Source organism: Bombina bombina, chromosome 4, assembly GCF_027579735.1.
Source record: "Bombina bombina isolate aBomBom1 chromosome 4, aBomBom1.pri, whole genome shotgun sequence".
NCBI lineage: Eukaryota > Metazoa > Chordata > Amphibia > Anura > Bombinatoridae > Bombina > Bombina bombina.
Window position 1 is genome coordinate 318731076 of NC_069502.1, and position 21675 is coordinate 318752750.

At 38.7% G+C, this 21675-nt stretch overlaps 1 protein-coding gene across 1 annotated transcript in view; it reads right to left on the reverse strand.

The window, feature by feature from the left end:
* Positions 1 to 1826: 1826 nt before the first annotated feature.
* Positions 1827 to 21675, reverse strand: part of P2RY12 (purinergic receptor P2Y12) — a 41951-nt gene continuing 22102 nt past the window's right edge. Inside the window, exon 2 of the mRNA XM_053709013.1 lies at positions 1827 to 3042. Coding sequence (XP_053564988.1) covers positions 1997 to 3042 — 1046 coding nt within the window. The 3' untranslated portion in view covers positions 1827 to 1996. The remainder of the gene's footprint in view (positions 3043 to 21675) is intronic.

A 21675-nucleotide genomic window follows, 5' to 3' on the forward strand; every position in this document is an offset into this window, starting at 1 on the left:
CTGAGGCTTTCACTTGAGTGATGCCATTTTACTTTCAACTTGCAATCTGAGCGCAAGAATAAAAGCATTATTGATTTAACTTGAGCAATGTACTAGTTTATTTGTGCTCCATGTGTAATCTTGTTTATAGCCAAGAAAGGCTAAAGATTAACCATGAGGAATAAGGTAGGTACATTTCTTTAACATGATTTTGTTTATATTTTGTTTTTCTTGTTATTTTTGTATAGTTGGTGAGGGTATGTTTGGTGATCCTACGTTGCTACAGGGTTTTTTATAGGGGTTGCTTGGAGGGGGTTTGTTTTTGGAACTATAATTTAGGAATTTTCCTAGATGTTGCCCTGGGGGAATTTGCCTTGACTGAATCATGTAGAACACTCCCTTGGATGTTACATTAAGCCTTAATGGCACCCCAACCACAGTTACTCCTAACCATATCATCCACAGCCTCATTCCCAATCCCTGCACACTATGCTACTTTTACAACAGGAACCAGCCCCAAACACCCCCTGTAATCAAGGTGTCCACCCTTCATGAACTTCCAATGCATTATGAAGCAGTGGAAGCTTCTGAGATTTATCTACAGTAAAATGGTTCCATGCAGAGTCACCTGACCAACATACTACTAGAATTGTGAAGACATTTACACAGTACTCAATAAAGGCTACAATATTTTTCTAAAAGAACTTAGATATGTATTAGAGACTCATTTTTATTGCATCCAATTCACATATAGAGTAATCTCTTAGATGGTCATACAAACTCTATTTGTATCTACTTATTATTATAATTATAATTAATGATTTTGTTTTATAAGGATTTTCTTTGGACATATCTTTTTTTAATAGCTAACCAGATGTTTTTACAGTTACGAGAACATAACAATATAGTATGTTAGCAACAGTAAATTCTTTGCACCTTCAGATACATCATCCACAGTGTTATACTTGAGATGCGGCATATGGACAGCATCAGTCCCATTACAAATTTGTTTTGCAGAGTCAGTAAGTTCTAGATACAAATAGATATAATATTAAAAAAGTAGGTAACAATGGGTCCAATAAATTCTGATCACTGGCGGTTGTGCTAAACAGGCTCCGGGAGAGCTCCAGTCTCCCACCCCCTCCCCTCTTTTGTAGTACTGAATATTTGAGAAATATCACCAACTTTCAAAAATATTTCCTGGTCTGTTGATCCCCCTGTCCATATAGATAAGTTAATATTTCCAGAAGTAATCTTTCCTGTTATAGATTATGCTCCTCCGTTTGATAATAGAAGCTAACCTTATTCTCTATAACAGAAATAAGCGGGTCCGCTATCTTCCAATATTCTGCTATGGAGAGCCTAGTTGCTTTGTTCATTTTACTTCTATTATCTAACTTTCTTTGTTCTCTTTACAACCTTTGTTGAAAAGCTCACAGTAGTGCTGTTCCTAAGTCTACCCAATAAAGGATACTAAGAGAACAAACCAAATTTGTTAAGAGAAGTAAAATTGATTCTTTAAAAACATAAATTTTTTATTTTGACATTACTGCCCTTTCAAGTGCAACATCTCTTCAAATTCAGTGCTAAAATATCTCACTAGTCTTTCACATAGTTTCAGATAACTAATTTATCTTTCCAAAAAGATTTAACATAAAGTGCAATATGTCATTTCCTTAAGTCACACTTTTGGTTGCATATGGTGAATGCTGTAATAGTTGTTATTGTCAACTGGTGGAAAATGAAGACTATCTGTATTACGTGAAGTGCCACATTAGTATATAGTACTAAATGCACAACTTAAAAATACTAAAATTAACGTGATAAAAAAGTTAAAAAAACTAAAATAAAATGCAATAATATTTAATGGTGCAGACTGTTACTTAGATCGGAAAGAATACATTCAAAATAAGATTGTCCTGAAAAAGTCTGATGAAGACACCACTGTTGATTATGTTGATTAATAATTTGTAATACTGGAATACTAATAAGAGCAAAGGTGTAGCATAGATGCAAGCTAAATATTGGTTTCCTGGCATCTTATGTTGTACCTCTTCCGAATCCGCGGTCTTGTGTAAGAAGATATACATGCTCTCCTTTTTCTCCACATGTTTACGAGTGAATTTCTAAATGCTCTACAGAGAAAAAAGTAAATGAATGGATCCAGACATGCATTTAAAGATGCCATCCACAATGTGCTCTCCTTAAGATAAAAGAGAGTCGTTTTTGCAGAGCATTTAAAAGCATCTCTTGTTTGACTTAGTGTATATGGAATCCGGGCAAAGTGAAAGGGAGCAAAACAAATGAAAAAAACTGCAATAATAATAAATACTTTCATGTTCACCTTTTTTCGAGATCCTGAGCTTTCTTTCCTAGTTCGTTTGTATGACTGGTAAAGGGTTCGTGTTATGAGTATATAACAAATAATAATGATGGAAAATATAATCCAGAAGATGAATTGACATATGTAGTTTACAATTTCATGCCAAACCAAGCCAAAATTAGATTTAAGTATAGCACATTTCTTCACGCTTTTTGGTGTTTGTGTCTTATTGGTCAGAATCATATTGGGCAATGAAAGTGAGAACATAACGACCCATATAATGACTGATAAAATCTTTGATGATCGCAGGTTTGTTGAGTGAGACTTTTTAAATGGTCTGACTGTTTTCAGATAACGGTCAATGGTTATTAGTCCAAGAAATATAATACTGATGTACATTGTATAATAGAATATCACCGACGTAACTTGACAAACAAAACCTTTAAGTGGCCAAAGTCCAAGTCTTGAATCACTTAGAATTTTAAATGGAAATGTCATAATCATTAAAGTGTCAGAAATAACTGAATTTTTCAGGAAAATAATGAAATTGGATTTACTTGGAATTTGGAAAAATAATATCATTGCCAAGCCATTCATGATTATTCCAGCAATGAACAAGATTGTATAGAGTACAGGAAAAAGGACTTGATTAACTCGATTCTCTCTAGAGCACACACTGCCGTTGCCCATGTTGCCAGTAATATTATGTATATCTGCTTCATCCATGGTGTCCCCATTTCCTAGAAGAAAAGAAAATAGAGATGTTTAAATTACTATAGAAAACAATTTTGGATCTTTAGCTTACACAAAGCATCACAATTCTTTTACTAATTTACGAATCCAATGGCAGTTTTACCCATAAGCTGTATGTTCAGCTAATTTCCACATTGATGGGTTACTTCAGTATTTTCTGAAGGTGAAATAAGTAAAGCACCAATCCTAATGACAGGATGAGAAAGTAAATGCAAAATGTATTATTTTTTTTAATACTTAAATGTGATACTCATAAATTGTATTATCTTTGACGTTTCACATTGTTTAATTGTGTGCTTTATTATGTGGTTATAGTATAGCTTGATGATTATTTTTAGAGTTGACAATATATCTGTGAAACCATTTTATTTCCAAGAAATACTCTTTCAGATGTTTCCTTTTGTTGATAATAGGCATTCTGTGTAATGTTTATTTAAATTCTTAGTTAAAATATTCCCACCACAAACTGGTACAGGCCAGACAGAAGTTTGTTTGCTTGCTTTTTTTTTTTTTTTTTTTTAAAAACAGTGGAAAATCTCCAAATGTGGAGGTAAACTATAATCTGTTTATGTGTTTGATTAAAAAAAAAAAAAAATCTTTGCTTAGATGAATGGATTATATAGATTTAAAGGGATAGGAAAACTTTTCTTTCATGATATGGATAGAACATACAATTTTAAACAACTTTACATTTTACTTCCATTATCAAATGTGCTTCATTCTCTTCTAATCCTTTGCTGAAGGAACAGCATTGCACTACTGGCAGCAAGATGAACCTAGTCTGCCAATCACAATAGACAAATGTGTGCGGGCACCAATTAGCAGCAGCTCCCACTAGTGTAGGATATGTGTGTATTCTTTTTCAACAAGGGATACCAAGAGAACAAAGCACATTTGAAAATAAAAGTGAATTTAAAAGTGTATAAAAATGACATGCTCTATCGGAATCATGTAAGTTTAATTTTGACTTTCCTATTCCTTTAAGGTTAGCTCATCAGAATGAGATGACGATAATGGCAAACTGAATAATAATACAATGCACATATAGCACACGATTGTACTATAGCTTGGATAGATTAATGAGTTAAATACACTGCTAATCCTCAAATGAGCATGGCTGGTGACTGTCAGCTACGTACATATGCTGCTCAGAAACCATCTTTAGCTCCAGACCAGAAATGTACTACCCATCTAGAGCTGGCAAACTATGGTCTAGATTAAGTGGAGCCCTATTTTTTTTTTTTGCGCTCAAGGTAAAACATTAGTGCTTCCAGGCTAGTGCTGGTATTACATATTGAATGTAAGTAAAAAAGTATGTAAGTGAAAGAGTGAAAGACTCAGGCGTGATAACTTCTGTACTTCAGATATTGGGGGGTAGTTATCAACGTGTCAACTTAACTGCCTTCGCCGGCCCAATACACCTGCCTAAGCTCGCCTCACATCGCCGCTGCGGACCTGAAAAATTTTGCCTAAGTTATCAAATAAAGCTGTCAAAAAGCCGCGCACCAAGTACGGCGCGATGAGCAGCGGACTGTGAGAGTTATCACTCATCCGATCTTGCTGCTCTTCGGCTTTTTCCCAGCTTTATTGCTAGCCTGTCACTAAGCACCCACACTAAACTGCACTGTTCTACCCCCTATACCGGCGCCCCCGGAGCCCCCCGCAACTAAATAAAGTTACTGACCCCTAAACCGCCGCTCCTAGACCCTGCCACAACTCTGATAAATGTATTAACCCCTAAACCACCGCTCCTAGACCCTGCCGCAACTCTGATAAATGTATTAACCCCTAAACCGCCGCTCCTAGACCCTGCCGCAACTCTTATAAATGTATTAACCCCTAAACCGCCGCTCCCGGACACCGCTGCCACCTACATTATACCTAGTAACCCCTATCCTGCCTCCCCTATACCGTCGCCCTCTATAATAAAGTTATTAATCCCTATCCTGCTGATCCTGCACCTCAACTAAATAAATAGTTTAACCCCTAAACCGCCGCTCCCAGACCCTGCCGCAACCTATATTAAATTTATTAACCCCTAATCTGCCCCCCCTACACCGTCGCCACCTATAATAAATTTATTAACCCCTATCCTGCCCCCACACTACACTGCCGCCACTGTAATAAATGTATTAACCCCTAAACCTAAGTCTAACACTAACCCTAACACCCCCCTAACTTAAATATTAATTAAATAAATCTAAATAATATTTCTATTATGAACTAAATTAATCCTATTTAAAACTAAATACTTACCTTTAAAATAAACCCTAATATAGCTACAATATAAATAATAATTATATTGTAGCTATGTTAGGATTTATTTTTATTTTACAGGCAACTTTCAATTTATTTTAACTAGGTACAATAGCTATTAAATAGTTATTAACTATTTAATAGTTACCTAGCTAAAATAAAGAGAAATTTACCAGTAAAATAAAACTAACCTAAGTTACAATTACACCTAACACTACACTATCATTAAATAAATGATTCCTATTTAAAACTAAATACTTACCTGTAAAATAAACCCTAAGATAGCTACAATGTCATTAATTACATTGTAGCTATTTTAGGATTTATATTTATTTTACAGGTAACTTTGTATTTATTTTAGCTAGTTAGAATAGTTATTAAATAGTTATTAACTATTTAATAACTACCTAGCTAAAAGAAATACAAAATTACCTGTAAAATAAATCCTAACCTAAGTTACAATTAAACCTAACACTACACTATCATTAAATAACTGCAATTAAATACAATTACATAAACTAACTAAAGTACAAAAAATAAAAAAAGCTAAGTTACAAAAAATAAAAAAATAAGTTACAAACATTTTAAAAATATTACAACAATTTTAAGCTACTTACACCTAATCTAAGCCCCCTAATAAAATAACAAACCCCCCCAAAATAAAAAAAATGCCCTACCCTATTCTAAATTAAAAAAGTTCAAAGCTCTTTTACCTTACCAGCCCTTAAAAGGACCTTTTGTGGGGCATGCCCCAAAGAATTCAGCTCTTTTGCCTGTAAAAGAAAAATACAACCCCCCCCCAACATTAAAACCCACCACCCACATACCCCTAATCTAACCCAAACCCCCCTTAAAATAACCTAACACTAATCCCCTGAAGATCATCCTACCTTGAGTCGTCTTCACTCAGCCGAGCAGCGATGGAACCGAAGAGGAGGCCCGGAGCGGAAGAAGTTATCCTCCAAGCGGCGCTGAAGAAATCTTCCATCCGATGAAGTGATCCTCCAAGCAGGGGCTGAAGAAGTCTTCCATCCGGGCGATGTCATCTTCCAAGAGGCGCTGAAGAAGTCTTCTATCCGGGCGATGTCATCTTCCAAGCGGGGTCTTCAATCTTCATCCCGCCAACGAGGAACATCCTTCTTTACCAACGGACTACCGACGAATGAAGGCTCCTTTAAGGGACGTCATCCAAGATGGCGTCCCTTCAATTCCGATTGGCTGATAGGATTCTATCAGCCAATCGGAATTAAGGTAGGAAAAATCTGATTGGCTGATTGAATCAGCCAATCAGATTCAAGTTCAATTCGATTGGCTGATCCAATCAGCCAATCAGATTGAGCTCGCATTCTATTGGCTGTTCCGATCAGCCAATAGAATGCGAGCTCAATCTGATTGGCGACGGTGTAGGGGGGCAGATTAGGGGTTAATAAATTTAATATAGGTTGCGGTGGGCTCCGGGAGCGGCGGTTTAGGGGTTAATATGTATAGAGTAGCTTGCGGTGGGCTCCGGGAGCGGCGGTTTAGGGGGTAATAACTTTATTTAGTTGCGGCGGTGTAGGGGGGACAGATTAGTGGTGTTTAGACTCGGGGTACATGTTAGGGTGTTAGGTGCAGACATCTCCCATAGGAATCAATGGGATGTCTGTCAGCAGCGAACTTGTACTTTCACTATGGTCAGACTCCCATTGATTCCTATGGGATCCGCCGCCTCCAGGGTGACGGTTTGAAAACCAGGTACGCTGGGCAGTAAAAGTGCCGAGCGTACCTGCTAGTTTTTTGATAACTAGCAAAAGTAGTCAGATTGTGCCGCACTTGTGTGCGGAACATCTGGAGTGACGTAAGAATCGATCTGTGTCGGACTGAGTCCGGCGGATCGAAGTTTACGTCACAAAATTCTACTTTTGCCGGTCTCTAGCCTTTGATAACTAAGGCGAATCAGCCTTGCCACAAATACGCTGCGGAATTCCAGAGTATTTGAGGTTGACGGCTTGATAACTAGGCCCCATTGAGTCTGCGCTAGTTCCAACTCTCCATAGATTCCTATTGGGCTCACTAAAGAAATCCTTTTCATTTTATTGATTGTGCGATAACCCACAGCTGCATTAAGATTACTTCAAATTCCAGTGTTCTTCACTTAGAAGAATATATTGTTTTTATGTTTAAATATATATTCTCTCCAGTCTTGAATCCAATGTGATGATTTTACTGTATAACGTTTTGGGGTTTTACCCCCGTATTCAGAAACACTGAAAGTTATACAGTAAAATCATGACATTAGATTTAAGACTGGAGAGTGCCTCCTTCATTTGATATTGTTTATGGTTTGAGAGTGCTAAGCCTATTTGGAAACATATCTATATGAGTATATACAGATATATATATATATATATATATATATAGATATATAGATCGATAGATATATTGTATATACAGATTTAAATATATATCAGTCAGTATCACAGTTACACTGCACAAAATTCTCTGTAAACAGATAAATGACCGCAGACACAGCTGCACTCTAGTTCAGTAAAATGTACTGGGTATTACCGCTTGCAAGCTCACCCGGAGGTATACCTCATGGGTTATGGACGACCAAATTTTCCACTCACTCCTCTTTTTTCCTCATCTCTAACCGTCTGTCAGGTAGCGTGACGTATGACAGAGGAGTGGCTGATCTTACTTACTCATCTGTGATTGGTTCCAGGCCAGAGAGGCTGATCTTCATTGGCTAACAGCATCTCAAGCTGCTAGATCTACGTATAGTCAAAAACGCGTCTTCTCGGATCATGAAATATTCCTCAGCAAATAGATTTCCAAATTCGCATTTCGGCAAGTGCCCGCCATTATATACAAGGACATAGCAGTCCTTAACACCAAAAGTCTGCTTAGTAGTTGTATTACTGCAGAGTGTCACACAGGCAGGAAAAGGTTCTCCCAAATGGCTGCTGTATATTGGAAGGCTTGAATTTACAAAGTTCCCATACATGTTCTAAGAGAGATAAACTGGTGATAGCCAACTCACACCAGTGCTGGGTTTAACACATAGGTACCAATGCATGTTTTACCCCTACATCAAGTATGTGTCTCAGGAGCTTCATTAGGGCATAACTGGTTCACTAGAACCTCCTCCTTATATAGCACCTGTTCTTATTCAGGTGATTGCTTTCATGCATTTTTCCATTTCTTAAAGGGGACTTTACCCCCTCAAGGCCGTAGAATAAAGCATTGCCCATTATTATAGCAGTTTCTTGTTAAAGCAACATAAGCACCATTCTTAATACTTATACCAATCATCTGCATATTAATAACTACATATCTACGTCTAGCTATGTTTAATTTCATTAGGATGGCATTCACTTCGCAAGAATTACAAACATATTCAACTAAAATTATAATATATACATTTCTTTTTAAATTTTCTTTAGCAACAAAGTTTACATCTATACCTCAAATGGAATCTCTTTTAAAGAAAACTTGCAAACTCTAGCTTGTCATTAAGCCCAAATGGAATTCTAGTTCTCAGTCTAAAAATCTGAAGCAAGATTCTATTATTATTACCTCCTCTACCGGAGGTGATTCCATTTTTAATGACCTCAAACTTTAATGAATGAACCTCACTGTTATGTACTGCAGCAAAATGTCTAGCCACATTTGTGTCTTTTAGGTTTAGAATATTATCTCTATGTTCCTGTACCCGGGCCTTAATAACTCTTTTGGTTTTCCCAACGTAAAAGACCAGGCACGAACACTGTAGAAGAGGTAACCCCCTCTGACCTACAATTGAAGAAAAATCTAATGTCATATGTTTTTAAACCATCGACAGAAAATTGTTTCAAGCTATCCATAGGTGTAGAGTACACAAAATGTCCACACAGAAAATTACCTTTTATTCCTTTGTTCTTTCTTAACCAATCTGAGTTGGAGGGCCCTTTAACGTATTGGCTTCTGACAAATTTGTCCTTTAGAGCTTTTCTTGCCACCATCGACGGCCCATCCCCTACTATCTCTCTAATCCTCTCTAATCCAGTCATCCAAGGTTAAGATGTGTCAGCTTTTTTTCATTGCAGGTATTATATTGTACCATTATAAATTAGATTAGAAATTAAGTCAAGGAAATGCAGGAAATTAAGACGGGATCAGGATGATTATAAAAATAGTAGAGTTTATGTGTACAAATCCAAAAAAGGGTCGTATGACTCAGGAGCGGATGCGTCTGACTCTGAAGCAAAAAACTCCTCTGGTATGGGATCAAAAGGAGGAGGAGAAGAAGGAGAAGGGGGGAAAAGGAAAAGATAAATTTGGGTTACCAATGAGAGAGAGAGACACTACCAAATGAGACAGATGAGAGGGAGAGAGGATCAATATGACCAGAACAGGGGGAAACCCAGGTGGAGAGGAACTCACAGGGGCTACTAATGAACCCCAGAGATGAGGAATTGCAGATTGTAAACCTGTCCTCCTTCCCATTAAATCTAGCACATATAGACCTTTTAAAAAAGGTCTCTCTTTCTGTCCTACTGTAGATTTAAAGAACTTTGAGATGATAAAAGACCTCCATCTTTTCGCAAGAAAGGTTGTCCTGTCTCAAATTATGAAATCCCAGAGACAATCGCCACATACCCTAAATAGAGAGGATGAAATGGACCTGGGGGACCTTGAGTCTCTCCTTGCTGATAATGTGCAGGGGTAGACTCAAGATCCCTCAGGGGTAGAAAATATACAGAGAGAAAAAAGTTTTTAAACCTTAATCTACCTTTATGCCGTCCCTTTCCCTGGTTCCATTTGTTAACCTCTTTGTTAAACAGATGGAAAAAAGAGATTGAACTACTTGAAACAAAGCAGAAGGGTTATAATCTGGAACCAAGGGAGAGAATAGCACTAAAGGAATTAAGTAGTGCAAAGAACTTGGTAATAAAACCGGCAGACAAGTGTGGGAATCTGGTCCTGATGGATAAGTGCCTATATGTAAATGAGGTCAAACGCCAGTTGAGCAATAAGAACCAATATGAAAGGTTGAGCAGTAACCCTCTGTGCCATATTCCACTCTCTGTGTTTAAACTCCTGAATGAGGCTAGGTGCATGGGAGTAATTTCACAAAAATAATTTCAGTTTTTGTACCCTGAGCATCCTTTGATGCTGTTTTTTATGTTCTGCCCAAACTGCACAAGAACATGAAATGTCCTCCTGGTAGACCGATTGTCTCGGGGATTGGAAGTATCACCGAGAAGATTGGTGAATATGTTGATAAATATCTACGCCCCTTTTTGATGACTCTACTGTCATATGTGAAGGACACATCAGGCCTCTTAAGGAAACTTGATGAGGTTTTGGTGAGTGAGACTACTATACTGACATCTTTAGATGTAGAAGGTTTATACTCATCGATCCCCACCAGGTGGGTCTGTTGGCAATAAAAAGATTTTTGGATACAAGAGGCCCAGAATATAGAGATTATACAGGTACAGCCATGGAGACTATTTGTGCCCCTACTTATGCGTCTCTTCGTCTGGGGGCTTGGGAGATTTTTGATATTTTTAGAAATCACAGTAATATAATTGATGTGATAGTACAAATGTGGGTATGATATGTGCATTATGTTTTTGTCCTTTAGGATGGTACAACAGATGAGTTTAATGACTTTGTTGCCATCCTTAATGAAAATGACAAGAACATCTTCCTAACTTCCGAAACAAATTAAAAAGAGCTAGCATTTCAAGACTTGACTGTGAAAAAGGAAGGACAGGTGATAGTCTTGTAAAATTTTAGGAAAAGCAATGCAACAAACAGCATCTTGCATGCGAGGATTAGCCATCTGTAGCACTTGATAAAGGGTATTCCGTATGGCCAGTTCCTGCGCTTAAACAGAAATTGCTCCTCACTATTGAAGTTTGATTTTCATGCTTTGATGATGAAGGAGCGCTTCCTTAAAATGGGTTATTCTAAGAAATGTGTAAAGACAGCACTCTGGAGAGCAAGGAATATCTCCAGAGATTATGTCCTATACAAAGAAAAGGGGAAGAAGGATCTGGAACAGATTAGATTTATATTGATTTTCAATAACCAATGGGACAATATAAGACTTGCAATGAAAAAAAGCTGGCACATCTTAACCTTGGATGACAGGATTAGAGAGATAGTAGGGGAAGGGCCACTGATGGTGGCGAGAAAAGCTCCAAGTGTAAAGGACAAATTGGTCAGAAGCCAATACGTTAAAGGGCCCTCCAACTCATATTGGTTAAGAAAGAACAAAGGAATAAAAGGTAGTTTTACGTGTGGACATTGTGTCTACTGTATACATATGGATAGCACGAAACAATTTTCTGTTGATGGTTTAAAAACATATGACATTGGATTTTTTTTCAATTGTAGGTCAGAGGGGTTATTTATCTTCTACTGTGTTTGTGCCCGGTCTGTTACGTTGGGAAAACCAAAAGAGTTATAAAGGACCGGGTACAGGAACACAAAAATGACATTCTAAACCTTAAAGACACAAATGTGGTTAGACATTTTGCTGCACTACATAACAGTGAGGTTCATTCATTAAAGTTTGTGGTAATTTATAATTGAATCACCTCCGGTAGAGGAGGTGAAAATGATAGGATCTTGCTTCAGACGGAAGCTAAATGGATTTTTAGGCTGGGAACTAGAATTCCATTTGGGCTTAATGACAAGCTAGAGTTTGCGAGTTTTCTTTAAACAAAATTCCATTTGAGGTATAGATGTAAACTTATCTACTAAAGAAAATGTAAAAAGAAGTGTATATACTGTGATTTTAGTTGAATATGTTTGTAATTCTTTTGAAGTGAATGCCATCCTAATGAAATGAAACATAGCTAGACGTAGATATGTAGTTACTAATATGCAGATGATTGGTATAAGTATTAGGAATGGTGCTTAAGTTGCTTTAACAAGAAACTGCTGTAATAATGGGAAATGCTTTATACCACGGCTTTGAGGTGGTAAAGTCCCCTTTAAGAAATGGAAAAATGTATGGAAGCAATCACCTAAGTAAGAACAGATGCTATATAAGGAGGAGGTTCTAGTGAACCAGTTATGTCATGATGAAGCCCCTGAGACACATAATTGATGTAGGGGTGAAACGTTCGTTGGTACCAATGTGTTAAACCCAGCTCTGATGTGAGTTGGCTATCACCAGTTTATCTTAGAAAAAGTATGGGAACTTTGTAAATTCAACCCTTCCAATATACAACAGTCGTTTGGCCTGTGTGGCACTCTACAGTAGTACGACTACTAAGCAGACTGTTGGTGTATAAAGGTGGGCACTTGCAGAAATGCGAATTTGGAAAGCTATTTGCTGAGGAATATTTCATGATCGGAGAAGACGTGTTTTTGAGAACACATAAATCTAGCAGCTGGAGACACTGTTAGCCAATGAAGATCAGCCTCTGTGGCCTGGAACCAATCACGGACGAGTGAGTAAGTCACTCCTCTGTCATACTTCATGCTACCTGACAGATGGTCAAAGATAAGGAAAGGGGAGGAGTGAGTGGAATGTTTGGTCATCCATAACCCATGAGGTATACCTCCGGATGAGCTTGCAAGTTGTAATACCCAGTGACTGTACATTTTACTGACCTAGAGTGCAGCTGTGTCTGCGGTCATTTTTCTGTTTACAGAGAACATTGTGCAGTGTAACTGTGATACTGACTGATCTATATGGTTTATGTTGGCTTCCAATAATATATACAATGGGAAAGTATATGTCCATTTGCATGTGTTATGTTCCTCTTTCCGATGTGTTTCCCATATGTTGTAAACATGATTTTATTTCATAGAGCTCTATGAGCATTGCCAGGTGGATGTGGTGTTTTTGGTAAATAAATTTACAGTTTAAATTTACATCTGTGTGCTGCTTGTTTTGCCTTTCCATTTCATAATAGAAGTAAATTGTAAAGTTGTTTAAAATTGTATGTTCTGTTGTAATCATGAAAGAAAAAATATGGGTTTCATGTCAAATTGATTGGATAGAGCATTATATTTTAATCAACTTTACAATATACTTTAATTATTAATTTTGCTTAGTTACTTTGGCTTGTAGCAATGTTATATATAGTTGCAAACATTGCTGCCATAGACTGCTAAAGACACATGCAATCTCCTATTAGCCTACCTTGTTTTTTTTTTTTCAACAAAGGATACGAAAGGAACATAGCAAATTTGAAAATAATAGTAAATTGAAATGCTGTTTAAAGTTGCACACTCTGGGGCCGAATTAACAAGGTCCGTATCGGCCCCAATGCCTCTGTTTCCGCCCGAGCCTTAAGACCGCTGCTCCTTAACTCATCCACCGCCTCTGAGGCGCATACGATCAGGTTGGTTGACACTCCAAGCTAGCGGCCGATTGGCATGAATCTACAGGGAGCAGCATTGCACAAGCAGCTCACTAGAACTGCTTGTGCAATGGTTAAATGCCGACAGCATATGCTGTCGGCATTCAGGGATGTCTGGCGGACATGATACACTACAGCGTAACATGTCCGCCAGACATTGATAAATCGGCCACATTATCTCAATCATAAACAATTAAAGGAACACTGAACCCACATTTTTTCTTCCATTATTCAGATAGAGCATGCAATTTTAAGCAACTTTCTAATTTACTCCTATTATCAAATTTTCTTTCTTCTCTTGCTATCTTTATTTGAAAAAGAAGGCATCTAAGCTAAGGAGCCAGCCAATTTTTGGTTCAGAATCATGGACAGCACTTGTTTATTGGTGGGTGAATTTATCCACCAATCAGCAAGAACAACCCAGGTTGTTCACCAAAAATGGGCCGGCATCTAAATTTACATTCTTGCTTTTCAAATAAAGATACAAATAGAATGAAGAAAATTTGATAATAGGAGTAAATTAGAAAGTGGCTTGCTCTATCTGAATCACAAAAGAAAAATGTTGGGTTCAGCGTCCCTTTAATTTTGACTGTTTTTTTGACTGTCCATGAGCCACTTCCACAAACTATTACAATTAATTTAAGAAACGTGTAACACCCAAGAGCAACCACCACATCCAGTCACCCTAAACTTTCCCAGCGCAAGCAACCTTTCCAATGGTATCCCTCTTATTGTAAACATTACACAAAGTGACACCCCTCTGGTCAACAACCTAAAATAGCTTTCAACTTTACTTTCTACTTTATTTCTAACGCAGGGTGCACTATCAATGTTGCGGGACCATGGTATGATTAGCATGCAAAGTGGTATTAAAATTTTGCAATAAATGAGAATAACCAGATAATGTTTAGCATATGTAAAATATATGTTCATTAAACAGAAAGTTTTAAAGGGATATGGTATATTTCAAGGTTTTTGAACGGGAAGGGCTCAAAGGTGTATAGATATCTGGCATATTTGCATATGTGTATGTATATATGTGTATATATGTGGTTGTACGTGTATGTATTTAATGCTTTGCCCTTGCATTGTCTCAGACCTGTTTGTGAGTTCCAGTTCCTTTGTATTACCTGGCTGTCTGACGTCCCTCCTGGTTCCTGATCCCTGGCTTGTTCCTGACTCTGCTGTTCTCCTTGTTCATGATTACTCGCTTTGGCTCCTGACTCGGCTCGTCTGATTCCTGGCACCCTGACATTATGCAAGGGCCATGAATCCTGATGGTGAAAATAATTCACCTTTACCTACCATAATTTCCAAGATGGATGAACAGGATCACCGCTTGGATCAATTTGCACTAGCCCTGCAAACCCTCCTGCCTCGTACTGCACATTTGGACCAAAGTGTCCCACAAGTTATGGCTTCTCCTGTTTCCGCTGCTGCACCTAGTCCTACCAGGAGCATGTCCGGTTCTGCACCTCTACCTCAGAGATATGGAGGTGATCCTATTCAGTGCAGAGGGTTTTTGAACCAGGTGGGCATTTACTTTGAGATGTTACGGCGGCTGTATCAAGTTCACAAGCCTTAAAGGAGTTCAGCTTAGCAGTAGTTCTTCTTGTAGGAAATGAGACACAGTCATCAACCGGTTTCTCCCCTCACTTGGGGCTTTTTCAAGATGTGTTCTCATTGCTGGCAGGTATTCCTTTATAGGGCTATCCTGCATCCTTATTGGTTAGTTTTTCATAACTAACTTCCGTTTGCAAGTACCAAATGTAAAACTTTGGAATAGTCTGTCAATGTCATATACACATATGTGTTTAACTTTTACCTATGTGTTTAACTTTTACCTATGTGTTTAACTTTACCCCTAATACACTAAGAACCGTTTTTTCATAATTAACTTCCGTTTGCAAGTACCAAATGTAAGATTTTATAATATTTATCAAAAAGAGAACAAATATCGACATATGTGTTTAACCTTTAACTATGTGTTTAATCATACTATCATCCCCCAAACAATACTGACTCTTGATCAGATAAGTATGCCCCAATATGCAACCACCAAACGTGAAATATCTAGAATGTCTGTCTATTTTCTGTATCATATACACATATGGGAAAAATTCTTTACCTATGTGTTTAACTTTAACTCTAAGACAATGAGAACCCCCAGCTCTCTCTTTTTGTCCCTAATTTACTTCTGTTTGTAACTATCAAATGTAAAACTCTGTAAAAACTTTATATTCCCTGTACAATACTGACATATGTCTTTTACCTCTACCTATGTGTTTAATCAAATTGAGGACTCCAAAAAATACTAACTCTTGAACAAACTTTACTCATAATTTTAAGTTGATTTCACTTGACACCATGGATGTGACCATATTACACGTATGGTTGTTCCTTTCCGGAGCAATATGTACTTTTAGTATACTAGTTGTTAAACTAAAATTAACAACGGGACATTTCCAAAAAACTACAAGAGACAATAAGATACCTCCTTAAAAGTTTAAGGGATATAACTCAAATTCCACCTTAACTGGGATCACACACCCCTTTGAACTAACCAATAAGGATGCAGGATAGCCCTATAAAGGAATACCTGCCAGCAATGAGAACACATCTTGAAAAAGCCCCAAGTGAGGGGAGAAACCGGTTGATGACTGTGTCTCATTTCCTACAAGAAGAACTACTGCTAAGCTGAACTCCTTTAAGGCTTGTGAACTTGATACAGCCGCCGAAAGGATCGCTATTGTGTTGAAAAAGCACACAGGACAACTACCAACGCCTGGCTCATTACCCCCAAGGCCTGTGAATTTGAATACAGCCCTCTGAGGGAGCGCACCAGTCTACAAATTGAATATACTGCCAGATGATCTAGTACCTGCACTAAGCACCACAGAATAAGAGTGCCTTGAAGTTACTATCTACCATCATCTAAAGGATTGCTATTACCCCAGAGATCGTTTACATTCTGTTCCTCCCAAAATCAGCTGGACATTTTCAGAAAGGGTGATGTAAGTGAACTACGCTAGGAGTACACACCCACCTCAGGAGGAGGTACAGGACAAACAATATTCAATCTGTGCTCCACAGATTAGCGCAAGGTACCTCACTCGCCCATTAGCTTGATCCAATGCTATTAGTATGATCATCTAGTCACGAGTGTTTTTGTTCACTATAGTGCACTTTCAGGTTAATACTGTTTTAACCCCAGATTATTACTGTTTTAACCCCTGGTTTTTACGCTGGACGTCCAGTTATTAAGTCTGTTTGTATTGCTATTTGTTTTCATTTATACTGTTTGAATATCTCTGCCATCTTTATACTTATATTTATTTGAGTATAGTTTTCTTCTATCCTCAATCACAGTATATATATATATATATATAGATTTGTGGTTAATCTTTCCCCTTTCTGTATGTTTTTTCAAACTAATTTAAAGGGCCCCATTAATTACTTTTTAGTATATATGTACTGATTTTATTAACACTGATTTTTTAATCTTGATTGTATTGTAATTTTACACTATTAAATATATTTTCTTAGATATATATTAGGCTATAACCATTTATTAACTTTTATAACGATTATTTTCCTGCTAAGGTAGACCCTTTTAGGTTACCCGTATATTGTATTTGTGTACTACCCTGCTTTCAGCGCCAGTATATCCGCTTAAATTATTCTACTATCCTCCTCAGGGTTCTTAGAGAGAGACCCTTCTATACTTGGCATTAGGGTTGATATAAGCGCCAATTCTCACCTATCCTATTTACTTTGAGATGTTACCTTAGGTGTTTCCCTCTGACAAAGCTAAGGTGGGATTTCTCATCTCGTTACTCTCTGACACAGCTCTTGCCTGTCTAATCCCTTGTGGGAGACTAATAAACCTGTGATTTTAAATTACCCTGAATTTGTGGCCTCCTTTCAAAGGGTATTTGATGTTCTGGCTCACTCCTCCTCTACTGCTAAATGACTCGTGTCCATTCAGCAAGGTACAAGATCTGTTGCCCAGTATGCCATTGAGGTCCGTATGCTTGCCGCAGAGGTAGGTTGGAACAATGAAGCCCTTGTTGCCACCTTCTTTCATGGGCTCTCTGATGCTATTAAAGATGAAGTTGCTGCCAGAGATTTACCAGAGGATCTCGAGGCATTGGTGTCTTTTTTTATCCTAATTGACATCAGACTCAGAGAGGTCCTCTTTCAAGGAGCGCTTGCGGAAGCCTCCTGTTCCTTTGTCTCCCACCCATGCCTCCCTTTCCTCCCATGCCTCCTGGTCCCGAGTCACCAGGTACTGCTGAGCCAATGCAGTTGGGATTCACGCGTCTCTCTGCAGCGGAGAGGGTCTTTAGGAGGAGGGAGGGGCTCTGCCTCTATTGTGGGTTACAGGACCACCTTTTGAAGTCTAGTCCTACACGGCCAGAGAAACGCTCACACCTAAGGTCCTGTCGTGGGCAGACCTTGGGTGGTTTATCTTCGTCCCCGGAACTGCTAAAGGAGAAACCTTTGGTCACGGTTGTCCTTTCCTGGGTGGACTCCTCCATAGTCACCCAGGCTCTTGTTGACTCCGGTGCTGTGGGCTATTTCATTGACAGTGCTTTTGTATCAAAGCACTCCATTACTATTTTGCCTCAGTCCCTTCCGCTTGCTATTGAGGCCATTGATGGCATGCCCCTTCAGCCTGCACTTGTTACTCACGAAACCACTCCGTTATCCATGGCTGTTGGGGCTCTGCATTTTGAAACCCTCCAGTTCCAGGTGATAAATTCTCCACATTTTCCAGTTGTTCTGGGTTATCCCTGGCTCTAAAAGCACAATCCCAGTCTCGACTGGTGCAGGTCCAAAATTTTGTTGTGGTCTCTGCAATGTATTTCCACTTGCCAGAGGAGTACCGATAGTTCCTAGATGTTTTTGACAAGGTGCGTGCCGGTACGTTGCCTCCTCACCGGTCTTACGATTGTGCCATAGACCTGCAACCCGGAGCCATTCCTCCTCGGGGCCAGGTTTACCCTCTGTCTGTTGCGGAGAATTGTGCTATGGAGGAGTATGTTGCCGATGCTCTGTCGTGGGGGATCATCCGCAAATCCTGCTCTCCTGCATGGGCTGGCTTCTTCTTTGTGAATAAAAAGGGTGGCGAGTTAAGACCATGCATCGATTATAGGGGTCTTAATTGTCTTACCATTAAGAATGCTTACCCTATTTCGCTCATTACGGAACTCTTTGACCGCCTCAAGGGAGCTACGTTCTTTTCTAAACTTGATTTGAGAGGAGCGTACAATCTCATTAGGATCAAGGAGGGCCACGAATGGAAAACAGCATTTAACACCAGGAGCGGGCATTATGAGTATCTTGTAATGCCCTTTGGCCTATGTAATGCTCCTGCTGTTTTCCAGGAATTTATTAATGATGTCCTATGAGATATGTTGCAACAGTGTGTTGTGGTGTATTTAGACGATATCCTACACTCACCCACACTTGAGGCTCATCGTTCTGATGTTACACGGGTTCTTCAGAGACTACGTGAGAACGGCCTGTTTTGTAAACTCAAGAAATGTGAGTTCCATCAGACTCAAGTAACCTTCCTAGGTTATGTTATCTCCGTTGCAGGGTTCTCCATGAATCCTGACAAGTTGTCTGCAGTTCTGCAGTGGCCTCGCCTGGTTGGTCTTTGGTCTATTCAACGTTTTTTGGGCTTCGCCAATTACTATAGAAATTTTATTAAAAACTTTTCTTCCTTGGTCAAACCTATCACAGACATGACCCGTTAAGAGAATGATCCACTCCATCGGTCACCTACTGCCATTAAGGCCTTTGATAGTCTTAAGACTGCCTTTGCTGCCGCTCCAGTTCTGTCTCATCCTAACCCTGTCTTTCGTTCTTGAGGTCGATGCGTCTTAAACTGGAGCAGGTGCCCTGCCCTCTTGTCTCAACGTCCTATGCCTGTCGGTTCCTTGAATCCGTGTGGTTTCTTCTCTAAGAAATTGTCTCCAGCGGAATGCAATTATGAAATTGGCGACAGGGAATTACTGGCCATAATTTTGGCACTCCAGGAATGGAGGCATCTTTTCGAGGGTACTAGCGTACCAGTGCTCATTCTTACTGACCACTAGAATTTAACTTATCTATCTGAAGCAAAACATTTGTCGCCCCGACAGGCCAGATGGGGGCTATTTTTGTCTCAGTTTAATTATGTGGTCTCTTGGAAAAAAGGATACACAGCGGCACCAATATGGCCTAGTAGCGCCTGCACAATAATAAAACAATGTGAAGTACAATTATACCTACAAAAATAGAGCACCCAAAGGTGCAAATGACGCAGGCTGAATCAATTAGCAGTGGTCCAGCTCACTGTATGTTCAGAAAGGAGACACTCAGAGTAGAAACCAGCAAAGTTTTTATTCCTGTAAGTGATATAAGACAATATACATAGCCCAGTACAGTTTAAACAAGCAGAGTTCACAATTACTGGTCGAACTTACAATAAACAGTGCACCTCCAGGTGCAATCAAGGCAAGCTGAAACTTCTCAGTCGCCCAGCAGACTATACTCAGGTGTAGACAGCGTCCGTTCACCAGCCACACGAAGTAGGTCCAAAAAATAATAAAAAGAAAACTCCAAAAATTGAAGAAGCAAGTGTATTAAAAAGCATAAATGTATTAAAAACAAAGCAACGCATTTCTCAGCCTCTAAAAGGGTTGTTTCCTCAGGCTTTACAAAAATTAAATGATACACTTGCTATATAAAGGGATGAACAACTCTAGTAAATGATACCATTGATAACAAACACCTGTATGTACCATCAGTAGGTAATTAGTTGGGATAGTAACCGTAAACAAAACTTCCCACATAATGATCTCATGACAAAACGATTTGACATAAATTATACATAAAATTTGTCTACAACCCACTTGAGTATGTGACAATCAATGAATACATAATTCAAAAGAATCTTTTCACCAAAATAAAAAATAATAATCCTTTTGTTAGCTCATATAAATTACAATCTTATGCTAAAAAATAATAACACAGAATTAAATTGCAATCTAATAAGATGTAATATAATAGGATAAAATGAATAAAAATAATGAAATAAAAACCCAAACCGTCACCACAGTAACACTAGATGTTGTTTTGAACAGTATATAGGCATCTATGGTGTGCACAATATATACTATACGCCCCTTCCATTACGATAATGTGTACATGTATTTTAAACCCTCTGATGATTAAAATTAACTTTTAAATAAAAGGGAAATCAAACCTGCCCAGTATTCTTGTGATCTTGAAGTGGCATCGCCAAGGGTCTAACTCTAAAGTGAACAACCCAAGTGTTGTGCTAGATGCTGTTATGGCACCGCCATCATCCGGTTTATGATTCCTTCAGCATCCCTAACTCCATGCAAAGATATGATTGGAGGAAGCAGAGTACCAAGAGCACCAATCGGAAGGGAAATAACACTGGATAAGGGCGGGGCCTAGAACTTCTCAAGTAGCTTGTACACACGTCAATCATGTAACAATATAGCCCTACCCTGGCTACACAGAGCCTGACACCCTGTCGGCTGTACTTATGATTAAAACGGACAAATAGGCATAATGAACCTAATTTACGTTACCCACTGGATTTGACAAAATCGCTATATAATAATCCCTATGCCTTTCGTATTGTTATTACGTATTATTGCGTGTGTATTTGACAATTATTATGTAGTCTTTTACCTGCCTGGTAGTAAGAATGTTAAGGCTGATGCCCTCTCTCGACAATTTTCGCCTCTGTCCAAGGAGGAGTCTGTACCTACTCCAGTTATACCTCCTGACCATATATTGACTACCATACGTACTAATTTGACTTCTTCCTTGGGGGAGGAGATCCTGGCTGCACAAACCAATGCACCCCCTGAGAAACCTAGAGGTAAGTGTTTTGTTCCTGAGAATCTTTGAACTAAACTTTTGCACACTTACCACTATCCTAAAGCCGCAGGTCACCCAGGCAAGAACCAAATGATTTGGTCTGTC